This window comes from Magnolia sinica, chromosome 10, assembly GCF_029962835.1.
Source record: "Magnolia sinica isolate HGM2019 chromosome 10, MsV1, whole genome shotgun sequence".
Classification (NCBI taxonomy): domain Eukaryota; kingdom Viridiplantae; phylum Streptophyta; class Magnoliopsida; order Magnoliales; family Magnoliaceae; genus Magnolia; species Magnolia sinica.
The window spans coordinates 39,588,423-39,605,233 of record NC_080582.1 but is presented as its reverse complement, the minus strand read 5'-3'; the positions used below and the strand labels follow the sequence as shown (position 1 = coordinate 39,605,233).

Here is a 16,811-nt window from a genome sequence, read left to right as displayed (position 1 = left end):
GTGGGTCCCCCCCTTGTAGATACTAGCAGGGGCGACTCCACCGTAGATGTCCTCTTTCTCAGTTAATGTCCGTGACACAACTTTCCCTGAAGACATACACCCCATGGGGGTGTGTCTGCTTGTACTCGCTTAAAACAGGATTTCTGAAAAAGTGAAATTCAGCCTGCTTTTTGGGGAGCGGATTAGGGTTTACCCGGGTTACCGTGTGGCCCACTGTGATAATCTGTTGTATACCGTATGTCCATCCGTTTTTCCAGCTCATTTTAGGAGGTGGTCTCAATAATTAAGTATATATTAATCTCAGGTGTAATACATTACAAGAGAAAGGGGTTATATTGAACTCTCACCATTAAAAAACTTTCCAAGGCCCACCCTAAGAAGATTTATAATGTTTATTTACCCTCCAACCTATTGATAAGGTCAACCAGACCTGTATGAAGGGAAATTACAAAGATAAGATTCATCCAAAACTTATGTGGACTTTGAAAAGTTTTTAAATCCAGTAATGGGGTCTACTGGAGATTTGGATATTATTAAATTTTAGCATAAAGTCCTGAGATGAGCTGAAAAAATGGACAGGTGGTGTGGATATACAAAAAAATAATAATAATAAAATAAATTAAAACTTTAAAATTTTTAAAAAATTTAAAAAATTTTAAAAAATTAAAAAAAAAAAAAAAAAAAAAAAACTTAATCAAGTTGGCCCCACATGGTAAGGGTAACACTGCCCGGATAACAGACTAACAACTAATCCACTAACAACTAATCCGCTCCCGCTTTTTGATTGGTTATGTGTTGTAGTACTTATTTAAAATAAATAATTAAAAATTAAAAATTAAAAAAAATTTCAAAAAAATAATAATAGTAATAAAATGAAAGAGAAGGTCGTACGAACGGCTACACTTATGAGGGTATGCAGGGCACGCATGTACGTCACTTTTAAACTCTTTTGATTGTTGGTCCCTAGTGGATGGAGCATACCCTAGATCACTGTCTTATTAGACGGATTCTGGGAACCCGTGAGTGTGGGGTGGGGCCCACCTTAATGTATATGCTTTATATCCATCCATTTTTACAGATCATTTCAGGACTTAGTACAAAAATGAAAAATATCCAAATCTCAAGGGGATGACATCACAGGAAACGGTGGTCATTGAATGCTTTCCACTAAAAAACCACGAAAGTACTCGATGAAGCTGATATTTGTGTTTTCCCTTAATTCAACACGCTTGGATGGCAAATAATTAAACATTATGGTATGCCTTTGGAAATTTTTAATGGTGGCTATTCAATCAACACTGTTTCTCGTGGTGTGGTTCACCATGCCTTAAAATGAGCTGAAAAAACATGTGAACGGTGTGGATATAAAACATATGCATCATGGTAGGCTCCACATGCAGTAACAGACTGATTGACCTCGTCCCATCTTATTATTCCCATTTTGAATATATATATATATATATAGCAACCAATTGGATGGTCACGAGAAGTTGATCAGCAACAATTTCAGTCCATGATCCGCCGACAACGGGGCCGGCTATTGGGATGGTCGGAATATAATTAGATGGGCGGATGAGTGTAAGTAGATTAGTTTGAATCCGTACATGAAAACCATTTAAGATAATGGAAAAGTGAGAGTAGTTTGAATCCGTACATGAAAACCATTTAAGATAATGGAAAAGTGAGAGAGAGCTGGATTGTCCTCGTCTTCACATACAAGGAGCCGGAGAGAATAAAAGCACAAGTGATGCCCAGACTTGAATATTCAATGGTCACGCTACATGCCAAACTCGGTACCTTTTGTCTTTTTAAATATGGTGTCCCTGGCCTGAAAAGGACCATGTTCCCAAAAATACCCCAAGGCCAGTTGCAGCCCATCCAATGGAGGTGGGTGGGACCCATCCTTAGCATGGATTTCTTCTCCAACTGTTTATTCCAACCGTCTAATTTATGTTACAGATGAGTCCCACCTACAAATTGACACTATGGATGGATGGTTCAGATCTCGCAGACAGTTTCCCCACCTTAACTGGATAGTTGAATTACCCAAAAAAATAACAGCATTCCAAAACTTAGATAGGCTGTAATACTGGAATTTTTAGAGGTTTATAGGCTGAACAAGGAAGGAGTGATATGTATGATGGGCGGCTGGATTTTCGTTTCCCGAACATTAGTAGGAAGTAAGCGTGGATGACAAGATTTATTTCATGGCGCAAATAGGCGTGGGAAATTGGGAAAAGAGACAGCATCAAATCGGGTAGGCGGAAAGGCCGGCAAGGACAGAGACAGATGTAAAAAGGGTAATGAGCTCAGCGCTCGCGTCGAGGACGGGCTCTCCCCAGCCTTGTCGGTATGTCCCTAGTACCGCTCCCGACCCTGTCTAAATGCATCTCCCTACCTTTGTCTAAATGCATCTCTCTCTCTCTCTCTCTCTCTCTCTCTCTCTCTCTCTCTCCCCGTATATATATACATAGATCGCTCAACTATACCCCGCGTGCTACAACTCCCTTCCTCCCGTCTCCTCTTACTTGTAATACTGCTACTGTTTTATTTGTGTTACCGTTCAAGTATTATTAATATATAATAGATGGAGCTCGAATTAGGACTGGCTCCTCCTAACCATTTGATCAAGTGTTTTGATCTAAACACCCCCACCCACGTATGGGGCCGTTGCTGTGGATTCAGTGGCACCAAGAGGGGTTTTGATGAGGCCTTCGACCCGACTTGTGCTGTGATTAAGACACTCCCTCTCTTCTGGAATGATGGAAGCCATGACCACGGTGATGATGGTGACGATGATGGCAATGATGCCGGTGCCTGCTTCCAAATGAACCCATCATCATGCCCAATAAACAAGTAAGTTGGCCTTTTCAATAGTAAGTAGACTAGCAATTAGCTTATATAATGCTAGGAGAGCATTGCAGTATTTTATATATATAAATAATAATAATATATAAAATTCACATGAGGCTGAGCTTGTGGTAAGGTCGAGCTGTGTGGCACTTGTACCAGCTCTAGACCATTCACCAAGTATGCGATTGCTTATGCCCTCATAAGGCAGGACGCAAATGGGTGTTGCCCAAATGATGAGTAGAGCATTCTGATTTACAGACCAAGCCAAATTAAATGTGGATATCCCAACATAATCAACAGCCTGGATCTCATCACGCTTCGTAAGTCTCTACATATTTGTATATATATCGTAATTTGATTTGTGTTGATCAAAAGTAGAATTGTGGGGTGGCCTCCAATCAAATCATCACTAAAGCTTCTAAGGGGAGATATTAAAGACAGCTACGTCGCTCCAAATTCTCTCTACGTTAAAGTGAAGATGGATGGCATGGCAATAGGAAGGAAGGTTGATCTCTCCCTCCATGATTCATACCAGACACTCACCCAGGCATTGGAACGCATGTTTGGAATACGTTAGTAACTTCTCATCATCATTAAACTTAGTTCAATGTGTGTTCTTTTTGGAATTACGATGGAATTGAATTTCAGTTACAATGATCGTCATCTTCACTTTTGCTTGTTTGGATGCATTAGATGAGAAAGGCAAGATTGGGGACATTGCACATCGCCCAAACTACAGGATCACTTATCAAGACAAGGAAGGCGATTGGATGCTTATCAGAGATGTATCTTGGCCGTACGTATATTTCATTTAATTCCTGCATCTATCTGTCTCTTGAGGAAATAGCCTTGCCCATCCATAGTCCAATTCAGCATGTATGTAGGAGATTTGAGCTTTACTTTAGTTGGGACGGTGTCTAAGATCTTTTGGTCTAAAAAATCATCCTAGTTGGTTAAAAGAAGAAGAAGAAGAAGATGATGATGATGATGATGATGATGATGACGACGACATCATTTTAAAAAAATAAAAAATAAAAAAACTTTTTTCTTTTTAACTTTTTGGTTGTAATGTCGACCTAAGTGAGATGACCTTATTTTTGGACCCGAAAATCTAACCACTTGGACCAAACTGACGAAAAGCTCTGTTCCTGCGCTCATGTGGCATGGTGAGGAGGTGTGTTCCAATAGGCTGTTCTCCACAAGCTTGTGGGTTATTAATCATTTCAATATATATATATATATATATATATATATATATATATATTCCTTTGAAGCAGGTTAGTTTCCTCTGGAGGTTTTTTGGACCCGAAAAACTATGGGCAGCAAAGATAAAGCACATACATCATGGTAGGCCCCATGGATTATCCACACCGGCTATACTCCTCACTGGGGCATAAGCCCAACATTGAAGTTTATCCAAAGCTAAAGTAGACCACACCACAAGAAATAGTGGGAATGAAATGCCTACTGTAGAAAACTTCTTTAGGGCCATGAAGTTTCCTAGTAAGCTGATATTTGTGTTTTCTCTTCATCTAAGTTCTTATGAACAGAGTAGAAGACAAATAAACATCACTGTGGACCCTAAGAAGGTTTCAATGGTGGATGTCATTACCTCCATTGTTTCTGTGGCATGGTCCACGACCTTTGGATATGCTTCAATTTTGGGCCCATGCCCTAAAATGTTGATGGGAAATGGATGGATGGCGTGGATATATAAAATACATACATCATGATGGGCCCCATAGAGTATCCATGCCATGCAGCGAGCTCCTCGCTACACAATCTGCATCCCTAATAAGTGGGCCTGGCCTTTCTTCACTTAGTGTGATTCATTTAAGAATTTTATATTGTAGTGATCCTTTCTATGCCAAAAAATTAAAGAGAACCAAGGGTCTGAAAATTCTGAGGGGTTTAGTTCATTTCTATTATAGTGTTCATTTGTATCACTGAGAAATTTTGCTCTTCAAAGTTAGTTATTTTACAAATCCAAAGCTCCAACTTAATGCTCTTATTTTGTATAAATGCTTTCCAAATAAATGGATTTACATATTAACCAAAAAATATACTTTAAGAGAAGGTTTAGAGTACAAACCTGTTGGACCACAGCTTTTGATCCACTTAGTGGATATAGCATCCAAACCATCCAAAAGGTTGGCCCCACCACTGGGATCACCTTCTCCAAACAATCAATCATATCCACTCATCGAGTTGACCTTACACATTTTTTTTTTTTGAATCACTTGATGAGTATATTAAGCATGATTTTTGTGGTGGATGATCCTCCTGGTGGTCCAACCTAACGAAAGGACTTGATGTATGTCATACCAACTTAACAGGTTATTTACTGGTCGGACTGTAACATGTGGTCCAACCGGTAGACTTTAAGAGCTTCTCATACGTTTTTTTAAAAGTAATTTCGTTTCCCAACTCTAATACATCTATATTCTCATTTTACTGATATGAAATCCAGATAACAGACATTCAAACATGATACCAGAAGGAAAATTGTTAAAAGGTATTTGTGTGAGAATTAGAGAGATTGAAGACCTCTCAATGTTCTGACCCATCCACTATGAGGGAGCTCCACTTGTCAGCCGAGCAACACCTACATTGAATCATAGTTTAAAACTGGAAACTTGGACTGGACTTGATGTTCTTTGAACAGGTCGTTCTGACTTATTAGATGTGTTGGTTTGCCTGATTTAGGGGCCAAGGTATGTGAGCCCCACCTATTGATTAGTCTGCAACAATTCACCTCTCCAATCAAAATCCTTCAAATCACCTAATTATAATTTTCAAAGAATAATTAGGTTGGGGCTGTTTACATGGCGTCATCAGCTATTTAAGTTGTCGGTGGGATCACTCACATATCATTTATTTACTTTTATAGGGGATGAGCTGGACCATGATGTTAAAAGAATTATTTGGGCTCTAGCCCAAGGACATCAGAGCCTCTCCTTGGTACTTAAGTCCATTCATGTTCTGGTGATCCAGTAGAACCTCATAAAAATGTTTTTCTTTCTTGATACTAATTAGTCCGTGCATGTTCCAGTCATCCAGCAGACCACCCAATAAATGATGTTCTTTCTTTTTTTTTAATTTTTTTGAAGGCCACGTCTTCACAATAACTGCTAAAAATATCAAACCCTTCCCACATTTTTTACTTAGGACTTTATCAATGTTTCTATAGACACAATGGAATTTTACATAAAACGATCTACATAATATCAAATTTACAATGCTGTACCTTTTTCAAAAAAATAATAATAATCAATAAGCTACTTCATTAATTTAAGTAATTATCATGAGAGCACCTTCTATTAGATTTCTTAAGAGCCACCCAAATCGACCATGCCAACAAAGGTGTCAGCATCTTAGGTGGGCCCCACACCTAATGAGTATGTAAAATCAACCAGACCACCACAAGGTGCATCACCCCCTATTAGGCCCAGCAACCGAAACTCAGCTCCATCTATGATTCAAGTGGACCACATGTTGGAAACACTGTACAAGGCAATGCTCAATCTCCAAACTATTTTCCTTGGTGTGGCACTCCTGAATCAGGGATGGGCCTGATTTTTAGGGCTCAGGCATAAATTTTGGTTTTACATTTAGTGGTTGGAGTAGATTTCATGAAACAATTGGAAGAGGGACAGTGCCTTTAATTTATTTTTATTTTTTTTACAGGGCCCACTATGATGTATATGTAAAATTCATTCCAACCACTAGATGTGAAATCTAGTGTGAGGTCCAGAGCTAAAAATAAATAAATCAGCCTGACGTGTGATTCAGGTGGACCACACCAAAGGAAATAGTTGGGAAAGACACATCTACCCTTGAGATTTTTATAGGGCCCACTGTGATGATTATATAAAATCTACTCCAACCATTTGATACCACACCAAAATTTAGACTAGATGCCCAAAAGTCTGCTTTGAGTGATGATAATAAATCTGCCAATTAATGTGTCGCATATGCACAATGTCCTATCCGTATAAAAGATGATCACATGGTCTCAAGATCATAATGATGCACTCATTAGGTCTTTAGGTGGGCAAAGCTGACAGATTGGACGGTTCAGATCAGCCAATAAAGGTAACTTTAAGCCATGTTTGCAACCAGACGAATGGTTCAGATCAGCCAGCATGAAACCATGAGGAGTGCTAATTACATGAGGAGTGTATCTTGATGTCATTATATCTGAAAAGTTATTTGAGCACGTGATAATTTTACATGAAACCATGTAAAATTACATTAGTGCGTTTATTCAGTAGTTGAGAATTATAGCATTTTGATGGAAATGGTTATGTGAATGCAGAACTTTCATAAGGTCGGTGCAACGCCTCAAGATACAAAAGATTAATGGAGACTGAAATGGGCCCATGCTGATGGATCATCTCTACAAATTAAGGAGGAATGATATTTGCAACCACGCATCTACAGGCACCAAACACAAGTAACCCAAATGTGCCAACCTGGCATGTGTGTTCGAGAGATCCTAGACTAGAAGTCAGGCTAACATGGATTTTGGAACTGTTTGGTTTTTGTTTTTTTTTTTTTTTTAAAAAAATTACTATTATTCGACTGTCCATGTGTTTCTTACATGTACGAACGTGTGCCACCCATCCGCTTGATTGGACCATTAACCATGGTTCGCATCGGATATCTGACATTCGTGCCCCATCGGGCATGTTTGGATCGCTTGAGTTTGGTGTGTGCGGAAGCACAACTGCAAATATCACTCCTCATTCACCTATAGCTAGTATTTAATTGTAGTCGCATAGCTTGTAATAGCTGTTTGGATGTATTTATTTATACATACAAGTATGTAATGGAAGCTAACTAGCTCCATGCATGACATTATCATTTGTAGCTTCTATGTTTGTTGCAAGAACATAATGGCTTTCATATGATTTTAATTTATAATAATGTTTGGATCTTAATGACGGTAGAAAACTGCGATACTTTTTAAGTTTTTCTAGTCCCGGGCTGCACCTTGACATACTTGTGGAAAACTGCCTCTTGTAATTTTCATTACTAGGGGTTTTTTTTTTTTCTTTTATATTGACTGCACCAATTATTCTGGATACTCTTGTACACTTGCATCTAATCTTTAATAATGTATTTCAGACGTATTGCATTCAGAACCTTTGTTTATTTTCAAGTCTTTGATTTTGAAGCTTTGCATAGAGATTTGTGATGTTCTGATGTATATACTTTATTTGGATCACTTGTTTTTGTTGCGAAAGTTATAATGAGAATTACTCACTAGACTTTACAACTTATCTTTTTGAGATTTTAAATTTTAGGAATAAGATCTCAAGAAAGTATGGAAGAGAATGAATAATTGCTTTTATTCATAATTTGATCTGCATAAATTTCTTTTATGCTTTCTAAATTCATTGTAATAGACCTTAATTAAGAGCTTAGATTATGGTGGTGATTGGATGTTTTTAAGGCATAGATATGGTGATGTTTTTAATAGTTGCGGCGTGAATATTTATTTTTCTTTAAAATATAATTATTTGTGTAGTTTTGAGATATTATATTTTATAAATGGAAATCACGGGATGATGTATGTGTGAATTATGAAATATAAGCGAACAACATTTAAATCAAGCCCTCGAGTAATGGACCAAGGTCAAATATACACATGCTAGATTTTAAGGTATGACATTGCCAACTATGAATCTCCTCTTTCAAACTTACTTATTGTAGCCCTAAGCGATCCTCTTTTATAGCACTGTGAGTGGCTTAGTGCGCGCATGCATTTTTCATTTACCAAGTATAGTTGATCATATCAAGTTTTTTATCACTCACCTTCATCAACTTCACTTTCCAATAACACTTGTAATGACATAATATCTACCTCGACTAGTAGGACTACCTTCATTTCATACATCAACTTGTAAGGAGTTGCACCCATAGCGATTCTCATGGATGTCTAAGAGGCAACACTAATACTAGTGGATTTAGTAAGTACTTTTTTTATCTTATCAAAAGTAACTTGATAATTATCGTTCCATTGGCGAATTCTTCTAAAGTAGCTTGAAGATGGCCTCACAAATGTGTATTATAGTTGGGTAATTAAGCGATTGATGTTCGAGATTCTGCCAAAAAAACCACAATTTTCTTTCTCAATCTTCGGAGGTGGCATCTTGATGATAACTTTGGTTGGTTTTATTAACCTTAATACATTCCTCACTGATAGTGAAGCTGAATAACTTACCCCCAATTGCATCAAAGACATGCTTTTGCAAGTTGAGACGGAGCTTGAACTTTTCTAAATGGTCGAAGAGCTTCTTCAAATTTTCAAAATGCCCGTCAGAGACTTAACAATCATATCGTCCATGTAAGCATTCATTTCATGTTCATCATGTTATGGAACAAGGCTTTCATATCTCGCTGGTATGTAAAACAGTATTTTTCAACCCTAATGGTATGACTCGATAGCAAGAAATTCCTACATCATAATAAATGATGTCTTCTCTCAGTCTTCTATGCCCATCTTGATTTGGTTATAGTCTAAGAAGACATCCATGAACAAGATCTTGTGACCAGTCATGTTGTCTACTATAGTGTTAATGTGAGTTAGGATAGACTTTGTTGAGGTCTCGAAAGTCGATGTATATCCAAACCTTGCTATCTTTCTTTGGAAATAGTGTAATGTTGGCGAAACATTTCGAGTTGTTGGATACTACCAAAAAGCTTGCATTGCACTACTTGATGGCTTCTTTCCTGATCTTCAAAATCTACTCTAGTCTTATTCTTCTCAGCTTCTTCTTGATTGTCTTAATTTTGAACTTCGTAAATTTTGAACTTCGTAAGTAGATGATGTATAATTAGATCATCATCAAGTCTAAGCATGTCTTTGTATGAGAAGATGAAATTTGACAACCACAATCTTAGGAACTCAATCAATCTCTACTTATTCTCAGGGCATAGGGACCTTCCAATATGCACTTCCTAGGGTTTTGGATGACCCTAAGTTCACAACTTCAAAATCTTTGGGAATAAGATTGGCTTTTGCTTTGAACTTTTTGAGGAGATCCTCTAATTCGAGAGTTGGATCATCATTTTCCATGTCATCGGCTTCGTCTAAACCCATGAGTTCGTTATCATCAAGTTCCAGATCAAAATCATAAAAGTTAACTTCAAACCCAAACGCTTCAACAAGCAAATCAGGCACCTTATTTCTTGAAATTAAAAAAAAAAAAAAAAAAAAAATCTAAATTTTTAGGATTTTATATGCTTTTATATCGTAATGGAGTTTTGGGTATTTTTTGGTGTTTTGTGGCTTTTCTAATGTTTTTGGGTTTTCATGGGTATTTAAATTTTTGGAGGCCCCAAGTAGGATGGCACTGCGAACTAGGAAGGATCCTAGTCTAACTCAAGGAGTCAAAAGCTATTTACATGTGTGTTTTCTTTTATAAGACCAATGTCCTTGGAAGACTCACCGACCGATTCTACCATTATGGAGATCGTGATCCAATCATTGCCTTAACTTCTCTCTCCTCAGGAGATAGGGCCTAAAAAGTAGGATCTTTATCATTATTCTTAATCATCATGATGTTCACATGATTGGGCTTAGAGTTTGACTCGAAATCAGATCCACTCGGGTCTTTCTCCAAGGATTGAAGTTCTTCTGGCTTCTCCTCATTTGACAGGACTTGCACCTCGGTCTAGTCGAATAAGGACAATTTTTGCCCCTTATCCACATCCTCACTAGGTGATTCAGTTAGCCTCAACCCTTGTAGTTGGTTTTCTAGGGGGCTCTAACTTATTGCTAGGATAGATGATCAATGTATTGATAAATTTAGTTGGGATGCATATAAAGATTGTCTTTTTCATCCAAGATTGTCTTTTTCATCCTAATGGCACCTCATTTGCAACCCCATCACTTTGATTTCTCTCCTAGAGGGGACTAATATCCCAACCCTAACCTTTCAGGGTTCTCCCAAGCCTCGACAATTTTGGTTGTCCTAATGTGTGGACTTGAAAGTGAATGATTTAGCATTCAACAAGAGGGGTGACATAATCAAGTCTGAGGGGATATTGGGTAGGGATGTAGTTTACATTTTCAAACTCAAAATCTTGTTATGAAATGTCCTCCTCGAAGTATTGTATGTCAATGATTGGGATATCAAGATCTTAAGGGTTCGCGAGCTCAACAAAGAAGATTTATTCAAGTTTAGCAAGTACGGAGATGACTTTGTCTCCAGATGCGTACTTGACCCTTTAGCAAATGATCGAAGGGGCTCACCCCAACTATGTGGAATCAGGGCCTGCCGAGGAGGAGATTGAATGAGGTTGAGATATCCAAGACTTTGAAGGTAATGGTTGATGTGTCTAGACGTATCTAGACTTCAATGTTAATCCCCCCTTTGACTTATCTCCAGGAGCTATCAAAGCCTCTCAAGTTCATATTGTTGAACCTAAGAGATGATGGTTTTATTCCTAGATAGGCAACAATTTATAGCGACAAACATTTAGATTCGAGTTGTTGTCAATCAACACAAGTTGGACCTTGAGGTCCTTGTGATGAATGCCTATGTTTAGTAAATGCCTATAGTTGTGACCTTAGGGTAAGAACTCATTGGTAAATTTGATTACTCGTAGTGAAAGGAGCTTCCTAATAATGTAACCAACCATTTCAGACGGTGCTTCCTAAGAGATATGTGCATCATTAAGGGTCTTGACGAACATTTCCCAATGCATCTATGAAGTGCATGAAATTTTCCAATTAGAGATTTGGGCAATGTGTAACACCCCAGCCTCCAATACTCGGGTATTAGATGTCCTCCGGTGTTACCTAAAGAATTCTTCGAATAATCCTATAACCACATGTGCACATGCACGTTTAAGCTCAAAGAGCTTAAAGACTGTAAGCAAAAACCTTAATTCTGGAACTCCTAATTAAGAATCCTAACTCAACTAAACCTAAATATTACCTAAAATAGTAAAATTTAGTAAAGATAGTAAGTTCTATTCTAACTTTGCCAAATGATTTTTAACTTGATAAGAAGCAAATCCTAAGAAGACATCTCCTGCTATAACTCTAAAATGAAGAGATGCGTTAATCTAAAACTTTTTTTTAAAAAGTAAGATTTTCATAAAACTATGGTTTTAAACGGGTAGGAGTCATTTTCTTGCAACACGAAGCGATGTAACCTACTTATGTGGGTCGGTTGGCCTCATATGGCTTGTTCAGGTCAACATTCATAGGTTGTGCATCCCTTAACTCATCCCAGATCAAAAGTTATGACGGTGCCTTTTGACAGCGCAAAGCAGGTAGAATAGTTATGCATATAAAAGAAGAAGGCATTTCAAATTCATAGTGGAAGACCATGTTTTTCTAAAGGTATCTTCTATGGAGGGAATGCTGCGTTTTGATAAGAAAGAAAAACTAACCACGCACTACATTGGCCCATTTCAAATCATGGATCGCATTGGTGCAATTGCATATCATCTCACACCACCGACGTCTCTTTCAAGTGTACATAATGTGTTCCACATATCGATATTGAAGAAGTATATGCCTGATCCATTGCACATCCTCAAGTGGGAAGAGGTGGAACTACATGAGGTTGCCACTTATGTGTTGCAACCGAGTCACATTCTTGATAGGAAATGAGTAAGTGCTTTGTACAAAGTCATCTCACTGGCGAAGATACTAGGGACTCACCACACGGAAGAAGAAGCCACATGGGAGACTGAAACTGAAGTCCACAAAAACTACCCTCAGATACTCGCAGATTACGAATATGTTCAATTTTAAGAAAAATAATAATTTTTTTAGGAGTGAAGATTGTAGCACCCCGTAAAATTTACCATACTTAATCCTAACATATGTGCGGGTGTTACTATTAGAGAACCATACAAGTTCAATTAATTAACCTAAAGAAGCTATAGAATACGCCTGATCACTTAAATCTTATGTCTAGCCTTGTGATCTGATCGTCTAAGGCCCGGATCTAGGCAAACCATCACTAACTAATCAAGACAGTTATAACTAAATGGAAATCTACCTAAAACCAAGATAACTAGGGATCGGATCCTAATTATCCTATATACATAAGTCAAATTAACTTAGTCACTATTTTAACTTAAGAATCAATGATTTAGGAAAATTAGGAAAAATGACAATTTCCACTAATTGTGTAAAGGCCAATTAATAAATCTAGCTAATCTAAACCCTACCCATTATGCATAAGAAATCTACTACTAGAATCATTCAAGAAATGGTTGTATTTACCAAACAAGCTATAGATCGCTTATCAGTGAGCCACTGAACTTGAAGCTATAGAAAGACATCCGTCTTAGTGGGCTTGACATCCCTCGTGAAGCAGACAACTAAGACCGCATGCTAAATCATTCAACTCAAACCTATAAGCGAATACATGAGATGTATGAAGTTCTTTGAAAAAGTTCAAAAGGGTAAGTTAATTGAACACATCCGAACGTATATGATATTGAAGCATTCAGAGCATTAGTTTGTGATCAAATTAGGGGCACTAACCTTAATTACAGTTATACGAACATCCCTATAACTGCGACCCCAATCGACGATCGACAATCATCGAACTGATCTCTTAACCATATATGTTGATCGGCGAATCCAAATTGCGGGGTGATCATAGCCTTACATAGATTACCACTTGGGAAAACTATTTCCTAGCTTAACTTGACCTGTGCACTCCATAGTGGGCCCAAAAGCTATAACCAACCTACCATAGTATAACGACTCACATCTTTAACTGTACTTGACCTGAATGAATTTGCTTGTATTATCACTGTAGAACCATATAATTATGATTAGATGCCATTAGACAACTAATAAATGTACCTGGTAAGCTACAACTTGTGCTTAATCATGTGCACTACAAACCTAATAACTTGATGGGATTTTATTCCCTAAATTTCCTTAAAAGTGATTGGAATGTCCAAATGAGCTCCAGACTGCTCGTTAATGGACCATTGATCGTAAAACTATAAGAATATGTTGGCTTTAATGGGGTTGACCTTCCACATGGATCAGATGTCAGGATAGTACCCTAGATCGTGTAAATTAGATCAAAACCTAGGAGTGTAATTGTCATGCCCCAAACTCGAAAACCGAGCTCACGAAATTCTCGATTTCTAAATCCGGTGCCGACAGCCTCCGTAGTATCCCATTTTCAGCTCCCAGCAGGCATACGCCAGATTCCAATCCTGGGATCCTACAAGGAGGATTTTCTAATGTACATTTATCTCGTAAGAAGCATAACCATAAGTTTACCCAAGTCACAAAGGCAACATCATCATCACATATCCACTAATATAAACATTTGAATACAATGCTGAAAGAGAAATACATAAGTCAAAATCAAAGCTCTAGAAGTCAGCTACATGCTCCAAGCTCCAAACTGCTGCAACCTAAAATTACCTACACGCATCTATTGTGCATAAGCTTATAAAAAGCTTAGAGGGTGGTGTAAGTGTGTGCATGAGGTAAGTACCAAGTATTCAATACAATGTCATAATCATACAATATTGAAAATACTGGTAAGATCATGAATCATACGATATCAGAGTAAGCGGAAATACTGACAAGTCCATAAGTCATACAACATTAGAGTACACGATACAGATTAGCTATGCAAATGAGGATTCATAAAGAGTCAAGTATCAGATACCGAGGATGCAATGCAATATGCAGATCCTGCCAAGTTCGTCTAAGCCATATAACCGCAGAAACGTAGCAATCTAAAATGTCATATATCGCGGATGAAATGCAATATGCGATGTGAATGAAATGATCAAACTGGAGTGAAGTCGGGATGATAGTACATAGTATCGCAGGCTATGGGGTCCATCACAAGGGAATTCTATTCAAACCTGTCCCATACGTAAATTTGGATAGTCAAACATAATGTGGTAAACTCCAAATATCAAGTTAGTCGTGCGCCCCAAATGAAATCCAGGCCATTGCGAAGGTACACGTAATAAATAGTTGCGCACAACCAGCTCGAGTGGATAGTGAATGGATGAATGAATGAGTATGCAACTCTTGCTCAATAAGTCCATGTATCAGTACGGTTCCTCTTTGGGATCATCACCGGGGTCTAGTACACTCTACACTGACTGCCGCTCCGCACAGCCCAACGAGTGAAAGAGACCACACTATCTGCCTGACCAGTAGTCTGCCAATACCTACCCGACTCATCGATAGCGGACTCATTTGCGAGCTGGTCAAACTCAGCCTAGCTTACAGCCCCCTCACTCAGGCAGATAAGGCCACACCCCCTCCCAACCGACCACGACATAGTGGGAGACGCGGCCTACTGGTATTCGGCACTCGGGCACTCATGTATCCACTCGGTATAGACGTCGGAGCGTCTCCTGGCCTCGGAGGTTTAGAGACTTTCACCTACGGACATCCAAAGTATCCAAATGCTCGAACAAAATATTTTCGGTGTCCCATCTGGCCATCCACGACATGCCTATGGAGGCCACGACCCTGATATCGTTAGGGCATACAACGATCATGTCACGCATATACAAGATGCATGAGTCACACCGTCCAGTCATGCAGCAATCCTGCGTGTACTGCGCACTCATATGTGTAACTCCTATCAGTGAGTCCCATAAATAATTTGTCCAATGGCATATGCTATGATCAATCGCTACTCATATCAAGCATACATATGATGCATATGACATGAGTCATGGAATTATAGTAAGCATGTTATATGGTGATGAACTATCCTCACAATGAAGATGGACCTAGACGGCCTACACACAACAAGTATGGGCCTATCAATGGGCCCTAGGGAGAGTCATAATGTGGATATTTAACCAACATTATTCTTACAATGTGAACATCAAACCATCACTACTCCCAAGGCATGACCCATCATAAACATCATTATATAAACCATGGTGGAATCACACATTACAATGGACCTTAAATACATCACATTGGGCCTCAACCCATGGGCTTCAAATACAAATATCAAGGTGGGCCTCAACAATGGGCCTCATATATCACATCGGGCTAATCAAATGGACCGAATCAATGGACCGAATCAACTGGGCCAAGTCGAATGGGCCGAGTTGAATGGGCCAAACACAATTCATCTATTTTTAGAGATTAATATAGAATATTGTATAAAAACGAACCATATCAAAAGATCAACTAGATCATACCATATTTAACCGTGGTGATAATGATTTCCACGGTTAAATTCCAGTGGGCCCCATCATAGGGTTTATTTCTCATCCAGCCTATTCATAAGGTCACAAAGACCTAGATTTAGAGGAAAAACAAATATCATATTGGTCTAAACCTTGTAGCCTAATGGTTTTAATGGTGGACATTCAAATCCACTGTTTTCTATCATGTGGTCCACATGATCTTAGATCTGTCTTATTTTTAGTCTCAAGCTGTAAGACGAGCTTGCTAAAGGGTTGGACGGTTTGGATGCAACACATACATCAAGGAGGGTCCACACAGATGGGTTGTGGATGTAATAAATACCACAAGCCCCCAGAATTTACTGATGGCATGACAGCAGCCATGTTGCTGCTAGATGGGCAACATAGATAAAACACATATATCATGGTGTGGCCCACTGCACGGACGGTGCAGATGGAGCCCATGCATCACGGTTGGCCCCACTAGCCAACGTCCATAAAAATGGATGGTGCAGATAGCGGATGGGATCTATAGCAGCTATGTAGTTAGAGTGAGGTACACCAGTTGTCCCTCTTGCAGGTGGATCCCACGTGGGGCCCACCATAATGTTTGTCTTCCATCCAATCTTAATAGGGTCACATAGACCTAATAAAAATAAATAAATAATTTTATATTTATCCAAAACTTCTTGAACAAAAGTTCCAATGGCAGAAGTTAAATTCATCACTGTTTCCTGCCGTGTGAACCACTTGAACTTCCACGTAAGGCTAATTTTTGGGGT

At 38.6% G+C, this 16,811-nt stretch overlaps 1 protein-coding gene across 3 annotated transcripts; it reads left to right on the top strand.

Moving 5' to 3' along the window:
* The first annotated feature begins 2,128 nt into the window (after positions 1–2,128).
* On the top strand, positions 2,129–7,347 carry LOC131258320 (auxin-responsive protein IAA9-like). 3 transcript variants are annotated; one of them, XM_058259560.1, is made up of 5 exons: positions 2,129–2,350; positions 2,686–2,856; positions 3,229–3,425; positions 3,547–3,649; positions 7,172–7,347. In XM_058259560.1, exons 1-5 carry the CDS (start codon positions 2,304–2,306, stop codon positions 7,224–7,226), a joined length of 573 nt encoding a protein of 190 aa, XP_058115543.1. In that variant the 5' UTR covers positions 2,129–2,303; the 3' UTR covers positions 7,227–7,347. The 3 variants fall into 3 exon arrangements, with proteins under 3 accessions (XP_058115543.1, XP_058115541.1, XP_058115542.1); XM_058259558.1 differs by lacking the exon at positions 2,129–2,350 and having other exon boundaries at positions 2,471–2,856; XM_058259559.1 differs by lacking the exon at positions 2,129–2,350 and having other exon boundaries at positions 2,475–2,856; positions 3,232–3,425.
* Positions 7,348–16,811: the final 9,464 nt, after the last annotated feature.

What these genes read in the sequence shown, in the direction of transcription:
- LOC131258320 (XM_058259558.1), top strand. Translation starts at nt 2,588, where the DNA reads ATGGAGCTCGAATTAGGACTGGCTCCTCCTAACCATTTGATCAAGTGT. An exon ending in TCATCATGCCCAATAAACAA is followed by an intron (nt 2,857 to 3,228) that starts GTAAGTTGGCCT and finishes GTTGATCAAAAG; the next exon opens with TAGAATTGTGGGGTGGCCTC. An exon ending in GGAACGCATGTTTGGAATAC is followed by an intron (nt 3,426 to 3,546) that starts GTTAGTAACTTC and finishes TGGATGCATTAG; the next exon opens with ATGAGAAAGGCAAGATTGGG.